Consider the following 24,368-nt stretch of genomic DNA (forward strand, 5'->3'; position numbering starts at 1 on the left):
CTACCCAGTTGAGCCAAAAATTTGTCCTGCGGAAATTGGAAGGTATAATATCCACTGTTCCACAGGATTTATTGTGAAGATCAAATCACCTTTGATAACGTAAGTGAAAGCATTCTGTTAAATGCGGAGTGTTTTATAGATATGAATAATTATAATTTATAATTATGGATTGAGTCCAAGTCTGCCTTAGCTTTATTCAGGAAACTGCAGTTTGTAACCTAGGGATTCCTCTTTCTGAAATTTTATGAATTCCCCGTTTCCCTGGTCCCATATTCCAGGTGTCTCGTGGCGAGAAGGATTAGTTGTCAAATTAAATCGCTGAACCTTAATCCAGTTTTGTTTTGAGTAGGGGAGCTCCCTGGACAGAGAAAGCGAGGTATTGCCTTTAAATATTTTGCCAACAACGGAGTACCAGATCTTTGCCTTCATTCTGCCCTAAAATAGGATGGCGCCGGTGCTTGGCGCATGCTCCTTGGTGTTCTGACGCCGTGCACCGCGACTCGGGGGCGCGCACGTCAGTCGCTGCCGTTGGCTGACTTCCGGTGGTACCGAAGCTGAGTTTCCGCGGGATCCGGCCGGCTGGTGAGGGTACTGGGTTGTGTGCATTGGGGCGGGAAGACGCAGGTGGGAGCTGGGCGTCCGGGAGAAGGAGGTCCAAGCCGAGGCGGTCGGGTGCGTCACAGAGGTTGGGAGTGAAAGTGTCTAGCTGGGAGTGGGGACTTGCTCCAGCGCTGGGCGCTGCGATGAAAAGCGCAGTTAGGACCCCATTGTGAAATCTTTTCCCAGGAGGGGTCCGCGCTGGGGCTGCTGCCGGATTTGCATTCATTTGCCCGGTTGGTCTCATTCCAGTTCCCAAAGGGGGAGCCTTTTTAGAGTCACTGCTGTGTTTGAAGTGCCCGGAGCTGATCCCTGCTCGCTGCTGACTTTGACTAGTAGCTGCCTTTCTTTCTCTTTCTCCTCCCTCCCCCTTTTCAGGACCTCTGTGAAATATAAGACTCTACTAAACTACTCCCACTCCACTTCTTCCCCGGCCCCCCGTACCACCCTAAGTCATAGGGATCAGTGGAATCTTCACGTGTTTATTGAGCTTTAATTACTGATATAAGGGTATAGGTTGATTTGGCATGGGCGGGGGATCTCTCCTAGTGTTCTGGAGAAAGTGAATTAGGGAGGTTTAAAACTAACCTTATAGTTGAGACTCTTCTTGAAAGAACTTTATTTTTAGTCCTCTTGTCCAAGCTCTCATCTAGTGCCCTGATAGATGGGCTTTCAGGCCTTGCTTTAACATTGTCAGTGATGAAGAAGAACTCTTTGTAGCACAAGACAACTTACTATTCTTGAACCTTTTTAATTGAGAGTAAAGTTTTTTGTTGTTGTTGTTGGAAAGATATAGTCAGTTTCCATATAGTGCTCTTCTTGGTCCAAGGGGCGCAGAATAAACACAGAATAGGAAGTTCACGCCCCTTTTCTTTTTTCTTTTTCATTTTTGGCCACCCCACAGTATATGTATTTCTGGGCCAGTCTCCACCCAAGCAGCAGCTTCAGAAATGCTGAATCCTTAACCCACCCACCATGGCAGGCCAGGGATCAAACCTCTGTCCTAGCACTCCCCAAACTCTGCTGATCCCATTGAGCCACAGCAGGAACTCCTCATGCCTCTTTTATTCATTCATTTGGGGAATTTTGATTGAGTATGTATAGTAGGTCAGATACTGCTGAGTACTAGGGGTACTAGCTGAAAGAGTCTTTTCCCTCCAAAAGCACATAGTTTTTAGTGAGGGAGACGGGAAAGAGACAAGGAGCAATCATAAATGCGATTAATTCTATAAAAAAGGTTTGCAGGAATTCCCGTCGTGGCGCAGTGGTTAACGAATCCGACTAGGAACCATGAGGTTGCGGGTTCGGTCCCTGGCCTTGCTCAGTGGGTTAACGATCCGGCGTTGCTGTGAGCTGTGGTGTAGGTCGCAGACTCGGCTTGGATCCCGCGTTGCTGTGGCTCTGGTGTAGGCCGGTGGCTATAGCTCCGATTCGATCCCTAGCCTGGGAGTGGCCCAAGAAATGGCAAAAAGACAAAAAAAAAAAAAAGGTTTGCAGAGAGGTGCTATAAGACCGTGAGAGAAGAAGATACCCTCCAGTTAGTGTTGTCCTTAAAAGGTGATAATTGGAATTGAAGCCTAGAGTCCAGAAGTAACATAGCATAGACAACAGTAGGAATCTCTTTCTTGTTTTTCAACACAAAATTTCTGTTAATGTAGCCTAACCTTTTTAAACAAGGACACTCTGCTTTTGGATTGTTTCTGTTAATGGAAATACCTGTTTATGAAAGCATCAATAGCAAAGATTTATTGATCTAATAAATTACTATTTAATGACGTAGGTGCTATTTTTATTTCATTTTATAGCTGAAGAAACTGAGATTCAGGTTAAGTAACTTATGCAAGGTCACAAAGCTGGAGAGAAGCTGACTTGGGAAACAAATCCAGACAGTTTGACACCACAGTTTGCTCTCAGCATCATGCTATTCTACTTCCCTGATGGTAATAATAATAACTAAAACTTACTAATCACTTACTATTTAATTCTTATAACCACTCCCTGAGGTAAGAACAATAATTATTTTTACAGTTGAGGAAACCGAAGTTTAGAGAGGTTAAGTCACTCAGCCAAGATAACGTACTAATCAGTAGTAGAGTTAGGATTTGAACTCAGGCACTCTAACCATGGTCTCTCATCTCCCACCTAATGGGAGATAGTATATCTGGTGTAAGGTATTGTGTTCATGTTTAAACATGAATGAGTGAAACGATATTTGAGGAGATGCTACTGTCATTAATAGGAAGCTGATAAGAACTTAACCTTTATCCTTTCAGGATGGAACAGAAGTGGGACTTGCAAAATGTTGCCCTGTAAGAAGAGAAGAACTACACCGACAGAGTCGCCACAGCACCAGGGCAACCAGGAGGAAGGTGACTTAGACCTAGAGTCACCTGTTAAACCAGAATCTGACCAAGTTAAAGACCTGGGGTCAGTGTCCCTGTCCTGGGGTCCGAATCATGGCAGAGCGGCTGGCCTTGAAGTACAATCTGTGCACGATGCAGGAAATCTGCTTGCTATGGAGGACCCATCCTTGAGCTCTAGGGTCCTCACCCAGGATGCAAATGCACCCGTTCTGGAAACTCTTGATGTGGCCATCTCTCAGGGAATCACCCTACCTTCCTTGGAGGCCTCCCAGCCCCTAAATATACACATTTGTAAAGGAAAACTCCAGGCCAGTAGCTCAAGGAGAGGGAAGAAAATTACACTGAGGCCTGGGTTAGTTACTCAAGAAGACAGAGGCGATCATCCTATTGCAAAGGAGCCTTTTTTAGGAGAGCCCAGTGAAGAAGTCAAGGACGAAGGAGGTAAGATACAGGAGGTCTTAGGTTACATTCTTCTCGTCAGTAGCAGTTTGCCATGACCTTTGCCATTGTCATTGCCCTCTCTACAGCGCCTTCACAAAACAGCATTTCTGAAAGGGAGTGTTGATTTGATGTGGAGTTGGAGCTGTGGTGCTTATAAGGGTCAGCATCGAACTTTATAAATGGGTGGAAGTATTCTTCTTCCCTCCCATTTCCTAGATCCTCTTCTGTATCTTTTCTTTCTCTTTGCATCATTTTTGGAGGGTTGAACTATGTATGGCCTTTTATGATGTGGTGGGTATTTTATGAAATGGGGCTGGAGAAGGGGCAGTGACTGAAAGAGAGATTACTGCCTGTGACATTTGGTAAGACTACAGAGATGACATAACCCTTAGGATTTGAAGGATAAGTTGTGGGTTAAGGTAATGGTGGCATGGAGAGTCTTAGGCCAAGAACAGTCTGAGCAGAGGTAGAGGCAGCAGAGGTAGTGAGAAGTGGCTTCACAGTGGGAGAGGGCTTAGATTGTGAGGGGCTTTGTTTTTCATGTTTAAGTGTATGACCTTTTCCAGTTGCTTATAGCTAATTAATAAATAAAAGAAGCAGAAAGCAGAGTACTGACCTCAGAAAGCTTATAGTCTAGTTGGGAAGACAAGACACAATACATAATTCATTTGGAGCCATTTAAGACAATATGTGATTATATACTAGTGTGATACAAGTAATTGGGATTTTTTTTTTTTTTTTTTTTTTTTAGGGCTGCATCCGTGGCATATGGGAGTTCCCAGGCTAGGGGTCGAATTGGAGCTACAGCTGCCAGTCTACGCCACAGGCACAGCAATGCAGGATCCGAGCTGCATCTACGACCTACACCACAGCTCATGGCGATACTGGTTCCTTAACACATTGAGCAAGGCCAGGGATCGAACCCGCAACCTCATTGATACTAGTCGGGTTTGTTAACCGCTGAGCCATGAAGGGAACTCCAAGGATTTTTGAAATTGGAACTTGATGCATTGATAGGATTTGATGGATTGGGGTGAAGGAGTGGAAGTAGAATAACACATTCTGCAAACGTGTTTGAGTTCCCGTTGTGGCTCAGCAGGTTAAGAACCTGACGTAGTGTCACTGAAGATGCAGGTTTGATTCCTGGCCTCGCTCACTGGGTTAAGGATCTGACATTGCCACAAGCTGCTGAGCAGGTTGCAGATGCAGCTCAGCTCTGGTGTTGCCGTGGCCGTGGTATATGCCAGCAATTGCAGCTCCGGTTGGAACTCTAGCCCTGGAACTTCCATATGCCATGGCAATGGATGTGGCTGTAAAAATAAAGAGAAAAACAAATAAACGTTTGTTTGTGTGGGAGTGTAGCAGGGCTTCAGATAGAAAGGATAGATTTAGGTTACTGTACAGAGCCTTGCTCTTAAGGCCCTTGAGACCTTGTAAAGTATTGGTATAGGATTTTGGCAGTAAGGATAGAGAAGAAAAGATATCTTATAAATGTTAGAAAGAAAGAATTTTAGAGTTCCTGCTGGGAGCTCCCATTGTGGCTCGGTGGTTAATGAAACCGACTAGTATCCATGAGGATGCAGGTTCGATCCCTGGCCTTGCTTAGTGGGTTAAGGATCTGGCATTGCTGTGGCTGTGGTGTAGGCCGGCAGCTATAGCTCCATTAGAGCCCTAGCCTAAGAACCTCCATATGCTGTGGGTGGGGCCTAAAAAGACAAAAAGACAAAAAAAAAAAAAAAGAGTTCCTGCTGTGGTGCAGTGCATTAAGAATCCGACTGCAGTGGCTCTAGTCATGGCAGAGGCATGGGTTTGTTATCATAGCTGCATGTAGGTCACAGCTGTGACTTAAATTCAGCCTGGCCTGGGAACTTCCATGTGCCATGGGTGCAGCCAAAAAATAAAAATAAAAAAGAATTAATATTGCTTCTGAGTATCAATCTTTGAACTGATACCGTTTAAGATATTTGGACTGAGGGGGATGAAGCATGCCTTCCTGGGGAATAATATGCTTGAAGGGTTGAAATGAGTTCAGCTTTAGATATATGGACTGTGAGGTGACATCAGGGAAAAACAGAAAATAGAGATTGAAGTTTGGTGAGAGGTGGGACCAGAAAAGTGTTCATTGTGGTACTTCTTCATGAAAAGGAGCATGGAAGAAGATGACAGAGAAGGGAAAGCTGGAGTAATAGTGAAAGTCAGGGAGGGAAGAGAGTTTTAAGGACAGGTACTTCATTTAAAGTTTAGTGACAAAGGTGGTGTAATGATGCCTGAGAAAAGATTACTTTAGAAGGTTGATGGTCTTTGAGAGTAGATTTAGGAGGGTTTTTTGGGAAAAGAAAATCAAATAATGGAATTAAAGAGGTAGGGATGAAAGCCCCAGTGATAATTTGTGCAGTGGGGGAATGGAAATAGCTAGAGTGGGCAGCAGGATTGCTGAATTTTTTTCCTTGGCTAAGTTGTATTTGTGATGTGACGACAGGAGGAATTGGAGGAAAATGCAGGATTAAAGTGCTAGTGAAGGAGTTCCCATTGTGGCTCAGCAGGTAGCAAACCCGACTGGTATCCATGAGGATGTGGGTTTGACCCCTCAGTGGGTTAAGGAAGTTGCGGCATAGGTCGCACATGTGGCTCGGATCCTATGTGGCTGTGGCATCGGCCAGCACCTGCAGCTCAGATTCAACCCCTAGACCGGAAACTTCGTATGCCACAGGTGCAGCCCTAAAAAAACAAACAAAAGAACAGAAAGGAAGAAAGAAGGAAGATCAAAATTTCATATATGTGCATTTTGGAAAACATTGTAAAGTTGAAAGAAGAAAATAAAATCACCCACAAATCTGACTGCTCAGAGTAATTACTATTAAAATTTAGCGCTGGAGTTCCCGTCGTGGCGAAGTGGTTAACGAATCTGACTAGGAACCATGAGGTTGCGGGTTTGATCCCTGGCCTTGCTCAATGGGTTAAGGATCTGGCGTTGCCATGAGCTGTGGTGTAGGCTGCAGATGGGGCTTGGATCCTGCGTTGCTGTGGCTCTGGCGTAGGCTGGTGGCTACAGCTCCGATTAGACCCCTAGCCTGGAAACCTCCATATGCCGCAGGAGCGGCCCTAGAAAAGGCAAAAAGACAAAAAAAAAAAAAAAATAGTGCATATTTTTTGTTGTTTTCCATTCTTTTAATTAACATTTTGGATTTTTTGATTATGATTATGTGGGGAAAAAACAAAAAAAAAAAACACCCAGGTTATTTTGAAGTTATCAGCATTGTGTTACAATTGGTATACACTGTTAAATTCTGTTTCTAGACTGCACAGGTGCTAGTGATTAAACCTTTTTCTAGGAGTTCCTGTTGTGGCTCAGCAGGTTATGAACCGGACTAGTATCCATGGACATGCAGTTCGATCCCTGGCCTCACTCAGTGGGTTAGGGATCCTGTGTTGCCGTGAGCTGTGATGTAGGTCTCCAACCTGGCTTGGATCTTGAGTTGTTGTGGCTGTGGTGTAGGCTGGCAGCTGCAGCTCCAATTTGACCCCTAGCCTGGGAATTTCTATATGAGGCACATACGACCCTAAAAAGCAAAAAAGAAGGAGAAAAAAACTTTGTCTATGTTGTTGTTTATTCTTATAAATTTTTTTTTTTTTTTGTCTTTTTTTTAGGACCACACCTGCAGCATATGGAGGTTTTTCCCAGTCCAGGGGTCGAATTGGAGCTATAGGCGCTGGCCTATACCACAGCCATAGCAATGCAGGATCCGAGCTGCATCTGTGACCTACACCACAGCTCACGGCCATGCCGGATCCTTAACCCACTGAGTGAGGCTAGGGATTGAACCCTTGTCCTCAGTGGATGCTAGTTGGGTTCATTAACTGCTGAGCCACAAAGGGAACTCCAGAATTTTTTTTTTTGGCTGCTCCCACTACATGTGGAAGTTCCCTGGGCTTTGGTTAGAACTCAAAGCACAGCAGCTGCAATGACAACACCAGATCCTTAACCCACTGTGTCATAAGAGAACTCCTGTTCTCATAGAAATTTTTTTTTTGTTTGTTTGCTTTTTAGGGCTGAGGGCTGTGCCCTTGGTATATGGAGGTTCTCAGCTAGGGGTTTAATTGGAGCTACAGCTGCTGGCCTATGCCACAGTCACAGCAACGCAAGATCTGAGCCGTGTCTGCAACCTACACTGCAGCTCATGGCAACATGAGATCCTTAACCCACCAAAGTAGACCAGGGGATTGAACCCACAACCTCATGGTTCCTAGTCGGTTCATTTCTGCTGTGCCATAACAAGAACTCCCTATTCTCATAGAATTTTAATTGTTCTTTGAAAATTGATTTACATACCCTAATTTCTACTTTTGCCTTTTTTCCCTTTCTTTGCATTCTCAAAATGATTAACTTAGATTTCAGCTTATAATTTGTTGGATTTTATGGTTTTCAGCTAATTATCATGTTTTCAATTTAAAGTTGCTAGGGAGTTCCCTGGTGGCCTAATAGTTACAGATCTGTCATTGTCACTGCTGTGGCTCTGGTTGCTGCTGCGGTGTGGGTTCTATTCCTGGCCAGGGAACTTTCTCATGCCATGGGCAGGGCCAAAAAAAAAAAAAAAAAAAAGGCAGAGTTCCCATTGTGGTGCAGCGGAATTGAATCCAACTAGGAACCATGAGGTTTTGGGTTCGATCCCTGGCCTCACTCAGTGGGTTAAGGATCTGGCATTGCCGTGAGCTGTGGTGTAGGTCGCAGATGAGGCTTGGATCTGGCGTTGCTGTGGCTCTGGCGTAGGCTGGCGGCTACAGCTGATTAGACCCCTAGCCAGGGAACCTCCATATGCCGCCGGTACAGCCCTCAAAAAGACAAAAAGAAAAAAAAATATGAGAAAGCTCTGCTGTGCAATTGATTGAAGATCCTCCCTCTTAGAAGAAATTTGCCTGAGAGGAATTTTTGATGTGATGGGTTTAGGATTCAACTCCTTTTTGTACATACAGTCCCTATCAAAGCCAAAGCCTATTAAAGCTGAAGTCTATAGCCTTTTTGACATTGTGATGTAGTCTTGAGCTCCAGAAGTAAAGGAAGTAAAATTGAGAGTACATAGAATTAAGGATTGATTCATCCTTTATATGAAATGAAAGGCTTTTTTTCTTTGTTTTCCAGGAAGAAGGGAGGGGGTCCTCCAGTTTAAAGTCTTGTTTTTGGGAGTTCCTGTTGTGGCTCAGTGGCAACGAATCCGACTAGTATCCACAAGGATGTGGTTTCAATCCCTGCCCTTGCTCAGTGGGTTAAAGGATCTGGTATTGCCACAAGCTGCGGTATAGGTCACAGATGCTGTGGCTGTGGTGTAAGCCAGCAGCTGCAGTTCTAATTTGACCTCTAGCCTGGGAATTTCTATATCCTGTGGGAGCAGCCCTAAAAAGACAAAAATAAAATAAAATGAAATCTTGTTTATGCCAGTTGAAACTGCTAATGTTGATGAGATAGCAGACCAAAAAAGTGTAAAGGCTATTTTTTTTTTGCCACACACATGGCATGCAGAAGTTTCCTGGCCAGGGATTGAACCCTTGCCACAGCAGTAACCAGAGCCACAGTAGTGACAACACTGGATCCTTAAGCTAAATCACTAGGGAACTCCAAGACTGTCTATTTCGAATGGACCTCAGTAACAAATAACTTGATCTCTTTATAATTCACACAACATTGTAAATCAACTATAATTTTTTTAAAAAGTGAATAAAAAAAACTTGATCTCTTTTTGAAAATGGAAAAATTTTTTTTGGCTGTGTAATACATGAATATGGAAAAAAAAAAATGCCTAAAGAGGGAATCTTTAACTTTGTCCTCTTGTTTCCCCAGTTCTCTTCTCAGAAACAATCACTATGTAACAATTCCTTGTGTATAGTCTATAGATCTATATGTATTCTTAATCTATAGCCTATATGTATTCTTTTTCCTTTTTTTTTTTTTCCTTCGCTGCACCCATGGCATATGGAAATTCTGGGACCAGGGATTGAACCAGCATAGCAGCTGCAACCTGAGCCACAGCAGTAACAACACTGGATCCTTAACCTGTACTACCAAGGGAACTCCCATGTATTCTTTTCCTTTGACAGCTTGATTCTGATGTTTACTTTTGATATTTCATGAATGTTTCTTTGTCTTTTTAATCCCCCCCACACCAAAAAAAAGGAAAGAAAGATAACACTCATTAAGAGTTAAAGTGAGGAGTTGCAGTTCCGTCTCAGCGGAAACGAATCTGACTAGCATCCATGAGGACACAGGTTTGATCCCCGGCTTCACTCAGTGGATTAAGGATCTGGCGTTGCCGTGAGCTGTGGTGTAGGTCATAGATGCAGTTCAGATCCCGAGTTGCCGTGGCTGTGGTGTAGGCTGGCAGCTACAGCTCCAATTGGACCCCTAACCTGGGAACCTGCATATGCCTTGTGTGCAGCCCTAAAAAGACAAAAGACAAAAATAAAGAGTTAAAGTGAGGAAAGGAGAAAGTTATCTAATGAACTGTATAATCACCTCTTTATAATGTTATGGTCATTTTTACTCTGATATTCTGTCAGATTGGAAAGAATTCAATCAGAAAGTTCAAGACATTTTTTAATGTATATCATTTATAGTTTATTAAGTGTGTTTTGTTTGTTTGTTTGTTTGTTTGTTTTTGCTGCACCCATGGCATGTAGAATTTTCTGAGCCAGGGATCGAACTTGTGCCATAGCAGCAAGCTAAGCTCTGTGGTGACAGTGCTGGATCCTTAAACCTCTGTGCCACAAGGGAACTCCAATTAAATGTGTTGTTAATGGTCATACTAAGTGTAGTAAGTCAGAAAGAAAAAGACAAATACCATATGATATCACTTATATCTGGAATCCAATATATGGCACAAACAAACCTATCTACAGAAAATAAACTCATGGACTTGGAGAACAGACTTGTGGTTGTCAAGGGGGAGGAGTGGGATGAACTGGGAGTTTGGGGTTAGTAGATTCAAACTGTTGCATTTGGAGTAGATGAGCAATGAGATCCTGATGTGTAGCATAGGGAACTATATCTAATCACTTGTGATAGAACATGATGGAGGATAATGTGAGAAAAAGATGGGTATATATGTATAACTGGGTCACTTTGCTGTACAGCAGAAATTGACAGAACATTGCAAATTAGCTATATATATAAAAAAAAAGTCCCATTGTCAGGAGTTCCCATTGTGGTTCAGTGGAAATTAATCTGCCTAGTATCTATGAGGATGCGGGTTTGATCCCTGGTCTTGCTCGTGGGTCAGGGATCTGGCGGTTGCTGTGAGCTGTGGTATAGGTTGCAGATGCGGCTCAGAGCCTGTGTTGCTGTGGCTGTGATATAGGGTGGCAGCTGTAGCTTGGATTAGACCCCTAGCCTGGAAACTTCCATATGCCTCATTCAGCCCAAAAAAGCAAAAAAAAAAAAAAAAAAAAAAAAGCCAAACAAAAAACAAAAAAAAAGTCCCTTTCCTGTTAGGAATATAACTCCCTACCCTACAATTATGAATAGGATTTTTCCACGTGAAGAACATGCAATAGAAAGACCTTAGCAATTACCTAGTTCAGTTCACTGATACTACAGATGAATAAATGGTACCTGAGCTTTGATCTCATTGTTTTTCTTAGAATACTGTTTTTTTGTTTTTTTGGTTTTTTTTTTTGTCTTTTTAGGGCCATACCTGTGGCATATGGAAGTTCCCAGGTTAGGGGTCAAATCGAAGCTGTAGCCACCAGCCTATGCCACAGCCACAGCAACACAGGATCCCAGCTGCATCTGCAACCTACACCACAGCTCACAGCAACGCTGGATTCTTTAACCCACTGAGTGAGACCAGGGATTGAACCTGAGTCCTCATGGATACTAGTCATGTTTGTTAACGCTGAGGCACAACGAGAACTCCCGGATATTCTCTTTAGGAGGAGGATTGCCTGGAGTTCCCGTCGTGGCGCAGTGGTTAACGAATCCGACTGGGAACCATGAGGTTGCGGGTTCGATCCCTGGCCTTGCTCAGTGGGTTAAGGAGCCGGCGTTGCTGTGAGCTGTGGTGTAGGTTGCAGATGTGGCTCGGATCCCGCATTGCTATGGCTGTGGCATAGGCCGGCGGCTACAGCTCCAGTTTGACCCCTAGCCTGGAAACCTCCATATGCCACAGGAGCGGCCCAAGAAATGGCAAAACGACAAAAAAAAAAAAATAAAAAAATAAAAATGAGGAGGATCGCCTTTATAGTAAATGCATCATTAATGAAGTTACTTAACTAAAAAAGACTATAACAAGATGCTGATTTCTGCAACACGGTATAGTTGAGAATGGACAAAGTGTGGAGCAACTTTTGTGATTTTTCCAGGAAAACCTCAAATGCATTCTGGAGGGGAAATGCCTTCATTACCATCAGGCAGCCACCCTGTGAAATCCACAGCCCAGCCTAGGAAATCATCTCAGCCAGATGTCTGTGCCTCTCAAGAAAAACCACTCAGGACTCTAGCTCACCAAGCTGAGGAAGAGATAGAGGATGGTGGACTCTTTATTCCAATGGGTAGGCTTTTTTTTCTTTTTATAAAATTAAAATGTAATATGCAGGAAACTGCACATATCCAAAGATATCCAAGTATACTGAATTTTTTTTTGCTTTTTGGGCTGCACCCACAGCATATGAAGTTTCCAGACTAGGTGTCAAATTGGAGCTGTAGCTGCTGGCCACGGCCACAGCCGCAGCCACAAGGGAATCCGAGCTGAGTCTACAACCTACACCACAGCTCATGGCAACGTGGATCCTTAACCCACTGAGTGAGGCCAGGGATCAAACCCAACTCCTCATGGATACTAGTCAGGTTCATTACCGCTGAGCCACAACAGGAACTCCCTGATCTCATTTTTATTAACAGTTTTGCATTTTTTACAGTGTTATGTATAGGTACCATACAGTACATAAGTATGTAGCCTTTTGCATCTGATATCTTTTTAAATTTTTTAAATTGAATAATTGATTTGTAATATTGTGTGTATCTGCTATTTTTCACTTAGTGTAATGCTTTTGAGATTCATTCATGGTTATCATAATTACTGGATAGTGTTCTATTGCGTAGATGTACCATAGTTTATCTGTTTACTGGGTGATGGACATTTGGATTGCTTCTAGTTTTTGCCTGTTATGACTGAAGCTGCTGAACCTTCACATGTAGTTCTTTGATAGACATAATTTCATTTTTCTTGAGTAAAAAGCTAGGAGTGGCATTGCTGGGACTTACAAGAGATGTATATTTAACTTTATTTGGAACTGCTAAGCTGTTTTCCATAGTAGCTGTACCATTTTACATTCCCAAAAGGAATGTATGAGATTTTCAATTGATCCACATCCTTTCCATCCATCCTTTAATTCTATCTGTTCTATTAGGTGTATTGCCTTATGGTTTTAGCTTGCATTTCATTAATGAATAATGATATAGAGCATATTTTCGTGAATTTATTGGCCATTTGTGGATCTTTTTTCATTCTGTTTTTTGCTTTTTTTTTTTTTTTAATTACTACATATTCTGCAGGAGATACTTTGAAACTAATCCTATATCCTGTTTCTCCTCAAATTTTTCCCCACTAATTTTAGTCTCTGTTCATGGATCACCTGCAACAATTATTACTGTGTTGTTCTCATGGTGATTTTTTTATTTCTCTTGTCCCTTCTGCATTCATTAATGAATTTTTCTGTAAAGAAGAGCAGTTCTTTCTCACTCATTTATTCAGTTTTTACATGAGTATGGATTTATGGATATTTATTTTATTGTTTGAGTTACAGTGCAATACTATCATTATGTATTTTGCTCAGATTGTTTCAACATTCGCCTTGGGGAGCTACTTTAGGTTTTACTTTTATGGATTATGCTCTCGTAGTGTATCAAGGAACCTTTGCTGGATCCAAGGCCAGAGGTTTTTTTTTTTCTCTTTTTTTCTAGAAGTTGTGGTTTTATTTATTTATTTATTTTTTGTCTTTTGACCTTTTAGGGCTGCACTGGCGGCATAAGGAGGTTCCCAGGCTAGGGGTCTAATTGGAGATGTTGCTGCCAGTCTATGCCAGAGCCACAGTAATGCCAGATCCGAGCCGTGTCTGCAACCTACACCACAGCTCACAGCAATTCTGCATCCTTAACCCACTGAGCGAGGCCAGGGATCGAACCCACAACCTCATGGTTCCCAGTTGGATTCGTTTCCACTGCACCATGACAGGAACTCCTAGAAGTTGTAGTTTTGTATGTTACATTGAGGTGTATGTGATCCATTTTCAGTTAATTTTTGTATAATGTGGGAGGTGTATTTGAGATTCTTTTTTTTGCCAATGGATGTCCAGTTGTTTCAGCACTATGTATTGACAGGATTCCTTTCTCTGTTCAGTTACGTTTGCATCTGTGTGAAAAAGTTTCTTGGCCATACTCGTGTGGGTCTTTCCCGGACTCTTTTCTGTTCCGCTGATTTATATATTTAACCTTTCATCAGTATCACACAGTCTTAAAATCAGGTAGTCGTCGTCTTCTTTTTTTTCTCCTGGCCACACCCAAGGAATATGAAAGTTCCTGAGCTAGGGATTGAATCTGAGCCACAGCTGCAGCAATGTTTGATCCATACCCCCAGCCCTGGAGGATCCTTTCCTCCCACAGGAAGAACTCCTTTTATCTTTTTATTGTCTGTAGGATCTGTAATGATGTCTGTTCTTTCATTCCTGACACTAGTCATTTGTAGCCTTCTCTTAATCATTCTGGGAGTTCCTGTTGTGGCTCAGCGGAAACGAATCCGACTAGGAACCATGAGGTTGTGGGTTTGATGCCTGGCCTCACTCATTGGGTTAAGGATCTGGCATTGCCGTGAGCTGTGGTGTAGGTCGCAGACTTGTCTTGGATCCCGAGTTGCTGTGGCTCTGGTGTAGGCCCATGACTACAGTTCCAATTGGACCCTTAGCCTGGGAACCTCCATATGCTGTGGGTACGGCCCTAAAAGACAAAAAAAAAAAAAGACAAAAAAAGAGAAATTTTAATTCCCTTGAGTTCACATCATACTTTCTGTGATTTCATACCTTTAATTTTTTTTTTTTTTTGGCTGCCCTGCTGCATATGGAGTTCCCAGCCCATATATCTGATCTAAGCTGCAGTTGCAACTTATGTTGCATCTGTGGCAATGCTAGATCCTTTAACCCACTGTGCTGGGCTGGGGATTGAACCTGCACCCTGGAGCTGTAGCATTGCCGCTGATCCTGTAGTACCATAGTGGGAATTCCAGTCTTTTAATGCTTATTGAGGTTTATTTTGTGGCCCCAGTATAATCTTTATTGCTAACTCTTCCATGTGTATTTGAACGGAATATATATTCTATTGTTTTGAGGTACACTGTTCTATAAATGTCTGTTAGGTCAAATTGGTTGATAGTAATGTTCAGGTTTCTCTATTTTTACTGATTTTTTTTTTTTTTTTTTGGCCATTCTCTTGGTTATTGAGAAAGGAATGTTAACATCTCCAACTTTAATTGTGAATTTGTATATATTTCCTTTCAGTTCTGTCAGTTTTAAAACTCTTTTTTCAGGGTATGCCCAATAACTAACCTATATTGATTGGGTTTTAAATATTAAACCTGAATATCTGGGATAAACCTATTTGGTCATGCTATATTAGATCTTCTATATACTGTTGGATTCCATTTCCTAATATATTGTTTAAGGTTTTTGTGTCTTTGTTTATGGGATCTTTGGGCTTTAATTTTACTTTTTTTCTTATGTCTTTTTCATGTGTTGGTATCAGGGTTATAACGACCTTATAAAATGTGTTGGGGAGTTCCCGTCGTGGCGCAGTGGTTAACGAATCCGACTAGGAACCATGAGGTTGCGGGTTCGGTCCCTGCCCTTGCTCAGTGGGTTAACGATCTGGCGTTGCCCTGAGCTGTGGTGTAGGTCGCAGACGCGGCTCGGATCCCGCGTTGCTGTGGCTCTGGCGTAGGCCGGCGGCTACAGCTCCGATTAGACCCCTAGCCTGGGAATCTCCATATGCCGCAGGAGCGGCCCAAAGAAATAGGAAAAAGACCAAAAAAAAAAAAAAAAAAAAATGTGTTGGGAAATTTTTCATCATTGTCTATCCTCTGAAAGAGTGTGAATAAGACTAGTGGTATTTCTTTTCCTTTTTTTTTTGGTCTTTTTGTCTTTTCTAAGGCTGCACCCACGGCATATGGAGGTTCCCAGGCTATGGGTCTAATCAGAGCTGTAGCCGCCGGCCTACACCACAACCAGAGCAACGTGGGATCCGAGCCGCGTCTGCAACCTACACCACAGCTCACAGCAACACCGGATCCTTAACCCACTGAGCAAGGCCAGGCATCGAATCCGCAACCTCATGGTTCCCAATCGGATTCGTTAACCACTGAGCCACGACGGGAACTCCAAGACTAGTGGTATTTCTTAAATTGTTTCTAGGCTTGGAGTCTTCTTTGTCAGCAGCTTTTAAGTTATAGATTAAATTCTTTAATGATTTCAGGATTATTTAGATATCCTGTTTCTTTTGTGTCAGTTTTGGTAGGTTCTGTTTTTCAAGGAATTTGTATATTTTCTCTAAATTTTCAAATTTGTTGATATAAAGTTTATTTTGTTGTAATATGTTTATTTGGGATGTCTAAGATTTTTAAAGAGGTGACTTTAGGGAGCTCCTCCTTTTATTTGTATCTTTTTTTTTTTTTTTTTTTTTTTTTTTTTGTCTTTTTGCCTTTTCTTGGGCCGCTCCTATGGCATATGGAGGTCCCCAGGCTAGGGGTCAAATCGGAGCTGAGCCACCAGTCTACACCAGAGCCACAGCAACGCAGGATCCTCAACCCACTGAGCAAGGCCAGGAATCGAACTTGTAACCTCATGGTTCCTAGTCAAATTCGTTAACCACTGCGCCACAACAGGAACTCCTTTATTTGTATCTTTAACTTGGTCATACCCATGGCATGTGGAAGTTCCTGGACCAGGGAACCAGCCTGTACCACAGCTGTAAGTTGAGCTACAGCAGTGACAACACTGGGTCCTTAACCTACTGAGCCATGAGGGAACTCCAATTTTATAGTTTCATATAGTGTCACAGTTGTCTTTTGCAGGAAGATTTCATCTCATAAAAATACATTGTCATAGAAACAAAAGTTCTGGATGTGGTTTTTTTAAAAAATTTATTGGAGAATAATTGGCTTACAACGTTATATTAGTTTCAGGTATGCAGCAAAGTGGATCAGTTATACATATAAACATAGCCATTCTTTTTTCCCGTATAGGTTATAACAAACTGTTGAGTAGATTTTCCTGTGCTGCATAGTACGTTCTTGTTAATCATCTGTTTTATACAGCAGTGTGTATTTGTTATGTTCCCACCCTCTCAATTCCTCCCTCCCCCCAGTGGTTTCTCCTGTAGTAATCATAAGATTGGTTTTGAAATCTATGAGTTTGTTTCTGTTTTATAAATAAGTTCTTTTGTATCATTTTTTATTAGATTCCATATATATCATATGATATTTGTCTTTCTCTGACTTACTTCACTCAGTATTATAATCTCTAGGTCCATCCATGTTGCTGCACATGTCATCATTTCATTCTTTTTATGGCTGAGTAATATTCCATTGTATATATTACCACGTCTTTATCCATTCCTTTGTTGATGGACATTTATATTGCTTCCACGTCTTGGCTATTAGTGCTGCAATGAAAATTGGGGTGCACGTTATCTTTTAGAATTATGGTTTTCTCTGGATATATGCCCAGGAGTGTGATTGCTAGATCATTTGGTAGTTCTTTGTTTAGTTTTATAACGAACCTTCATACTGTCCTCCATAATGGTTGCACCAATTTTACATTCTCGCTAACAGTGTAGGAGGGTTCTCTTCCTCCACTACCCTCTCCATCATCTATTGTTTGTAGACTACACCCACGGCTTATGGAAGTTCCCGCACCAGGGACTGAATCTGAGCCACACCTGTGGCGTACATCACAGCCACAGCAATGCAAGATCTGAGCCACATCTGCAACCTACACCACAGCTCACAGAAACACTGGATCCTTAACCCACTGAGTGAGGCCATGGTTTGAACCTGCGTCCTCCTGGATACTAGTTGGATTCATTTCCACTGTGCCACAGCAGGAACTCTGTGGGTTGTCTTTTTTTTTTTATGGTTTCCTTTGCTGTGCAAAAGCTTTTAAGTTTAATTTGGTTCCATTGGTTTATTTTTGTTTATGTTTTCATTATTCTAGGAGGTGGCTCAAAACAAGATATTACTGGCAATTTATGTCAGAGAGTATTCTGCTTATGCTTTCCTCTAGGAGTTTTATTCTGGCCTTACCTGGGTGTGTTTTTGACTTGGCTCTTAAGCAACTGTTTTCATACATCAGAACAACTTTGGTGATTAAGATATTGTAGGACCCTTCCTTTTTTTTTTTCTTTTTTGGCCCCACCTGCAGCATATGGATGTTCTCAGGCCAGGGATTAAATCCCAGCTGTAGCTGCAGCCTATACAGCAGCTGCAGTAGCTGTGGCACAGTGGGAACTCCTGAACCCATTCATTTTTTTTTTTTTTTTTGAATTGATGGTTATTTTATTTACTCATATGCAACAGAATGAAGTGCTTGGGGCAGATGTTCTGTTCAGGAAGTTGTCTTTATAGTTTAAAACGAAAGGCCAAGGAAAGCAGAGTGTTACCTAAATCAGGTAGACAAGCATTGGTAGAAAGGTAGGGTTGCTTTATTTAGGAGGCTTGTAACCTGGGAGAAGGTGGACTCTTGTCCAAAGGACAACTCTCCAGTACTGATCAGGGGGCAATAGCTTTTTTTTTTTTTTTTTTATTGACATTATCCACTTTAACATCACATTTACAGTGCATCTTACTTTCAGTTTATTTCTTAAATCATTAAATCTGCTTCTCAATGAGAATCTTATTTTTAGCTAATTCTCTCACCTTTCTCATAGAAGGAAAAATTATATTTTCTGCTTTATTCTAGTCTGATTTTTATAGAGTGTCTTCCTTTTTTAATTAAAAAAAATATATATATATTTTTGTCTTTTCTAAGGCCGCACTTGAGGCACATAGCGGTTCCCAGGTTAGGGGTTGAATCGGAGCTGAAGCTGCCAGCCTATGCCGCAGCCACAGCTATGTGGGATCTGAGCCACGTCTGCGACCTACTCCACATCTCACAGCAATGCTGGATCCTCAACCCACTGAGTGAGGCCAGGGATCGAAACCGCAACCTCATCGTTCCTAGTCAGATTCGTTAACCACTGAGCCAAGACGGGAACTCCGCTGTTTTAATTTTTAAACTTCAACTCTTTAGAATTCTTAGGGTCGGTGATATCCTAATATTTTACTTTATTTATTTATTTATTTTTCTCTTTATTTATGTATTTATTTTTCAGGACCACACTTGTGGCATATGGAGGATCTCGGGCTAGGGACTGAATTGGAGCTACAGCCACTGGGCCTACACCACAGCTCACAGCAACACCAGATCCTCAACCCACTGATCGAGGCCAGGGATCAAACCTACATCCTCTTGGATACTAGTCAGGTTTGTTTCCACTGCACCAGGATGGGAACTCCCTAATATTTTAAAAGTAAGAGAAAGGATTAGTTTTAAAACAGAATAAGAAATAGTTGAATTATCTTTTCTTTCTTGCATCATCTATGCAATGTATTAGAGTGTATTAGATTTTCCTTATAAACCTACGTTCCTAATAAACTCAGCATTAAAATCAGAAATCAAGGAGTTCTCTGGTGGCTCAATGGGTTAAAGATCCAGCATTGTCTCTGTTGTGGCCCAGGTTACTGCTGTGGCGTTAGTTTGATGGCTGGCCCAGGAACTTCCGCATGCTGTGGGTGCAGCCAAAAAAAATAAAATTAGAAGTCAGAGGAGAAATGTGTGTGATGTGATTTAGGGAGATGTAATTAGATGGAATGGTTTAACCCCACAGTGATTACTTTGATTCCTATTTAATAAGCTACCCATTCTCAATGGGATTATGCTAACTCTGGTGATTGATTTTTCTGTAAGAAAATATTTTCTGCAGCAAATTTTGTTATTTCCATTTTAATTTTATGGTAAGTTTTCTTTGCAGTTATTTCAAATTTTTTAAAAAAGTTGCTTTCTTTCTTTTGATGGTTGCACCTGTGGCATATGGAAGTTCCTGAGCCAGGGGTTGAATCAGAGTTGGAACAGCAGCCTGTGCCACAGCCACAGCAACACCAGATCTGAGCTGCATCTGCAGCCTACACCGCATGCAGCTTGTGGCAGTGCCAGGTCCGTAACCCACTGAGTGAGGCCAGGGGTCAAAACTGCATCATCACAGAGACAACGTCAGGTCTTTAGCCTGCTGAGGCACAACAGGAATTCCTAAATTATTCTTAAATATTTGTCTTTATTGTATTTGTATTGGGGTTAAATTTTTTTCAGCCTATATTTTATATTTATTTATTTGCCTTTTTTTCAGGTCACACCTTTGGCATATGGAAGTTCCCAGCTAGGGGTCGAATCAGAGTTGCAGCTGCTGGTGTACACAACAGCCACACCAATGCCAGATCCGAGCTGCATCTGTGACCTGCACCATAGCTCATGGTCATGCCAGATCCTTAACTCACTGAGCAGAGCCAGGAATCGAACCTGAATCCTCATGAATACTAGTTGGGTTTGTTACTGCTGAGCCACAATGGGTGCTCCAATTTTATTTATTTATTTTTTTACGAGACCCACAGCATGTGGAAGTTCTGGAACATAGCCCAGGGTTTCTGATATATTATCTTGGCAGTATAGAGTGATAATTAAGACAGCAGGTTCGAGAGCTAGAGTACTTGGCTTCAAAACATGGCGCTGTCATGACTAGCTCTTGGGAAAGTTTCTTCATGTTTCTGCCTCTATGCAGTGGGAAAAATAACGGTCCCTATGTCATAGGGTTGGTATGGGGAGTAAGTGAATTAATATGTATAAAGTGTGTAGAAGAATGCCAGACAGAAAATGACTATTCGGTGAATGTTACATGTTATTACCACATCCACCATTACCTCTGTTCAGGGCCAGACAGCTGGCAGCTTGCTTTTCTTTTACATTGGCTGTTTGGGTTGAATTCTGGGAGCTGCTGCCTTATAGAGAGTCTGGTGATGTTCTTGGTTTATTTGTAGAAGAGCAAGACAATGAAGAAAATGAGAAAAGGCGAAAAAAGAAAAAGGGTACCAAGAGGAAAAGAGATGGAAGGGGTCAAGAAGAAGGGACTTTGGCTTGTGACCTGAAGCTGGATGACATGCTTGACCGCACCTTAGAGGACGGTGCCAAGCAGCACAACCTAACAGCTGTCAACGTTCGAAACATCCTTCATGTGAGTAAGACTGGGCAGCTGTGTAATGAGAGTGGAACTTTTGCATGGGAAGCATATAAACATACCCAGGAAACTCTTGGGCCTTGCTGTGTGAATTACTAATTTGGTGACTTCCCTCTGGCGAAATATTTTACCTTTCAGGATAGCTTTCTCTTTGCACTCAGCATAAGTTTGACATGTGAACACATGTGAAAGAACTTAATTGGGAAGAAAACTGTAACTTTGCTTCCTTATATTGATTTGATTGTTTATTGTGTTGTTTAGCAGATTTGAAGATAAAAATGGAAGATGATAATGTTTGCAGTGGACTTACTCTTGTGGGTTGATAGGTCTAAAAAGATGCCCAGTTAACAGTTTACAGTGCTTTGCATGTGTGCAAATAGTCTTCTTTGATATGTAGCATTACAGCTATTTACAAAGCCTTTGTTGCTTATTGCTGTTTCTCTTAAGCAGATAGTTACCTGAGAATTTTTTTAAGGTGAGCCATTCCTGTTCTTAGTAGCAGCTAATGAGATTGGCCATTTTGCTGCTGCATTGTTGAAAGCTGTGTGCTTCTCCCCAAAATTTGCTTCTTTGCTTTCTGTTGCCTTACTTTCCCCTAGTCTGAAGCCATTTGAGTATCCAGCTCTCATTTATCCTCTCCATTTATCTAGCAGAGTTACAGAGAGATGAGTATTATCTAGATGACACATCTTTCTTGCATAAAGCGAAATTTCATCTTTCTCCAGGAAGTAATCACAAATGAACATGTGGTAGCTATGATGAAAGCAGCCATCAGTGAGACGGAGGATATGCCCATGTTTGTGAGTAGTTATTCTTTCAGTGTCATGGAACAGAGCTACCTGTAAACTGGCCAAGTATAGGAGGTCTCTTGAGATTTTGTAAATAATTTGACAGATGGGGGCAAAGCTAGCATCTCACAACTCAAGAATCACTTGATTTTTATTGACGCTTTTCTTCTTCTCATTTTCCCTTCTTAGGAGCCTAAAATGACACGCTCTAAACTAAAGGAAGTGGTGGAAAAAGGAGTGGTAGGTGTTCTCTTTTTTTCTTTATCGTCTATTTAACTTCGTTAATAATAGCTAATTCCAGGTTATCTGTAGGGAAAAAATATTGGAAAGACTTATTATCATCTGGCTTTGCCTCCTTAAAGAAAATATTTGTAAAAGCAAATAGACATGTAGAAATGGAATATATCAAATCATTAGTGTAGTTTTCTTAAAAATTTTCATTGTTTTTTTTTGGAAGTGCTAGGTGGATAATCATTTGTAATGGTTGAAAGCAATGACGGAGGACAGTTCTATTCATGTTATGAGATATGTGGCCAAGAGTTTAGAATATTTCAAATTGTGTTCTAGGGACCACTTACATCAAGATTATCCTGGTATGGGGACCCAAAGGAGTGCTTATTAAAAATGCACCCTCTGGGAGTTCCTGTCGTGGCCTGGTGGTAAAGAGCCCCACTAGTACCCATGAAGATGTAAGTTCGATCTCTGGCCTCACTCAGTGGTGAGCTGTAGTGTAGGTCACAGACATGGGTCAGATCTGCTGTGGCTGTGGTGTAGGCCTGCAGCTACATTTTCAATTTGACTCCTAGCCTGGGAATTTCCATATGCTGTAGGTGTGGCCTTAAAAAGACCAAAAAAAAAAAGCACATTCTTTTTTTTTTTCTGTTTCAGCTGCACGCATAACAAATGGAAGTTTCCAGGTCAGGGATCGAATCTGAGATGCTGCTGCAACCTGTGCCTCAGCTGAGGCAATGCCAGACCCTTAACCCACTGCACCACAGTGGGAACTCCAAAACATGCACATTCTTGGGAGTTCTCTTGTGGCTCAGCAGGTTAAGGATCTGGCATTGTCACTGCAGAGGCTTGGGTTGCTGTTGTGGTACAGGTTCAATTTCTAGCCTGGAAGCTTTTGCATGTCCTGGGCATGGCCAAAAGAAAACAAGATAGCACATTGTTGACACTTCACCCCTAAATTCTTTCCTAAGAATTTTTCATGGCTGTCGTTTTGGAGGCATACTTATGTGGATTTATGTCATTGACTTAAAAAACACCAATGTCAATAGCAGATAGCAGAAGGCTGCTATCATCTATAATATCCTAGGTGTGTGTACTATTTTAGTTTACAAATAGTTTTTATTTATTTATTTTTTAAAAATTTTTTTGTGGGTTTGCACCATGGCATGTGGAAGTTCCCAGGCTAGGGGTCAACTGGAGCTTGTGACCTATGTCACAGCCACAGCAACACTGGATCCGAGCTGCATCTGCAACCTACACCACGACTTGTGGCAATCCCAGATCCTTAACCCAAAGGATTGAATTTATAGCCTAATGGATACCAGTCGGGTTCTTAACCCACTGAACCACAATGGGAACGCCTACAAATAGTTTTTTTTTAAATTTTTTTGTTAAAATACGGGTGATTTACAGCATTATGCCAATTTTTGCTGTACAGCAGAGTGACTCAGTCATACATATATATGTACATTCTTTTTTTTTTTTTTTTTTTTGTCTTTTTGCCTTTTCTAGGGCCTCTCCCCAGGCATATGGAGGTTCCTAGGCTAGGGGTCTAATCAGAGCTATAGCAGCTGGCTTACGCCAGAGCCAGAGCAACACTGGATCTGAGCTGCATCTGCGACCGACACCATAGCTCACGGCAACGCTGGATCCTTAACCCACTGAGCAAGGCCAGGGATCGAACCTGCAATCTCATGGTTCCTAGTCGGATTCGTTAACCACTGTGCCACAATGGGAACTCCCGATGTACATTCTTTTTATTAATATTCCATTATGGTTTATCCTTGAGGTTGGATATAGTTCCCTGTGCTATACCGTGGGACCTTATTTTTTATCCATTCTAAATGTGATAGTTTGCATCTGCTAACCCCAAACTCCCAGTCCATCCCACTCCCTCCTCCTTCCCCCTTGGCAACCACAAATCTATTCTCTATGTCTCTGAGTCTGTTTTTGTTTTGTAGATAGGTTCATTTTGTGCCATGTTTTAGATTTCACATGTAAGTGATATCATATGTTATTAGTTTACATATGGTTTTCACATTGGAATTCCTTAGTGGCTCAGCTGGTTAATGATCCGACATTACTGTAGTGGCTCGGGTCACTGCTATGGCTTGGGTTCGATCCCTGGCTTGGGAATTCCCACATGCTGCTATCATGTCCAAAAAAAGAAAAGAAAGGTACAAAGACAAATAGTTTGCACATTCATTATTCCATGTGAACCCAAACTGTGATGTGAAGTAGGTAAGATAGACACTTTCTTCATCTATGGGTAATACAGAGTCTTACTAGGTTTAAGCAGAAATGCTGAAGTTGGAAATATATTCTTGTCACCTTTTCTTCTGTCAAATTTTGACAAATATTTGAGGATGTAGTTCAGTGCCTCTAGATCACTGCAGCTACATGTTAGTCTGATGGCTTTTGGTGGTAGCAAAGAAGAAATAAAATTGAAAGTCGATTTCAGCTAACTTAATTATTCCTGTTCTTTATTGATAGGTAATTCCAACATGGAATATTTCACCAATTAAGAAGGCCAATGAAATTAAGGTAAACCTGGAAGAGGCATCTTTTCCAGAAAAGACCTCATCAGTTTTGAAA

General features: G+C 41.7%; 1 protein-coding gene across 12 annotated transcripts in view; it reads left to right on the plus strand.

The window, feature by feature from the left end:
• The first annotated feature begins 534 nt into the window (after window positions 1–534).
• Window positions 535–24,368, plus strand: part of GON4L (gon-4 like) — an 84,089-nt gene continuing 60,255 nt past the window's right edge. For 2 of the 12 annotated variants that reach the window (XR_014844075.1, XM_021089699.2), the window contains exons 1-8: window positions 535–582; window positions 2,403–2,537; window positions 2,871–3,401; window positions 11,751–11,939; window positions 20,558–20,751; window positions 21,480–21,554; window positions 21,732–21,782; window positions 24,267–24,317. Coding sequence is in view for 8 of the 12 variants with exons in the window: in XM_021089699.2 (XP_020945358.2) it covers window positions 2,435–2,537; window positions 2,871–3,401; window positions 11,751–11,939; window positions 20,558–20,751; window positions 21,480–21,554; window positions 21,732–21,782; window positions 24,267–24,317 (1,194 nt within the window). In the remaining 4 variants the exon portion in view is untranslated. Of the gene's footprint in view, window positions 673–2,402; window positions 2,538–2,870; window positions 3,402–11,750; window positions 11,940–20,557; window positions 20,752–21,479; window positions 21,555–21,731; window positions 21,783–24,266; window positions 24,318–24,368 lie in introns of all 12 variants that reach the window. The other 10 variants (XR_014844077.1, XM_021089703.2, XR_014844076.1 and 7 more) reach the window with 7 other exon arrangements.

This window comes from Sus scrofa, chromosome 4 (genome assembly GCF_054392235.1).
Source record: "Sus scrofa isolate SSC_HxYL_T2T_F1_AM1 chromosome 4, Sscrofa_HxYL_maternal_Yorkshire_Landrace_v2.0, whole genome shotgun sequence".
NCBI classification, from domain to species: Eukaryota; Metazoa; Chordata; class Mammalia; order Artiodactyla; family Suidae; genus Sus; species Sus scrofa.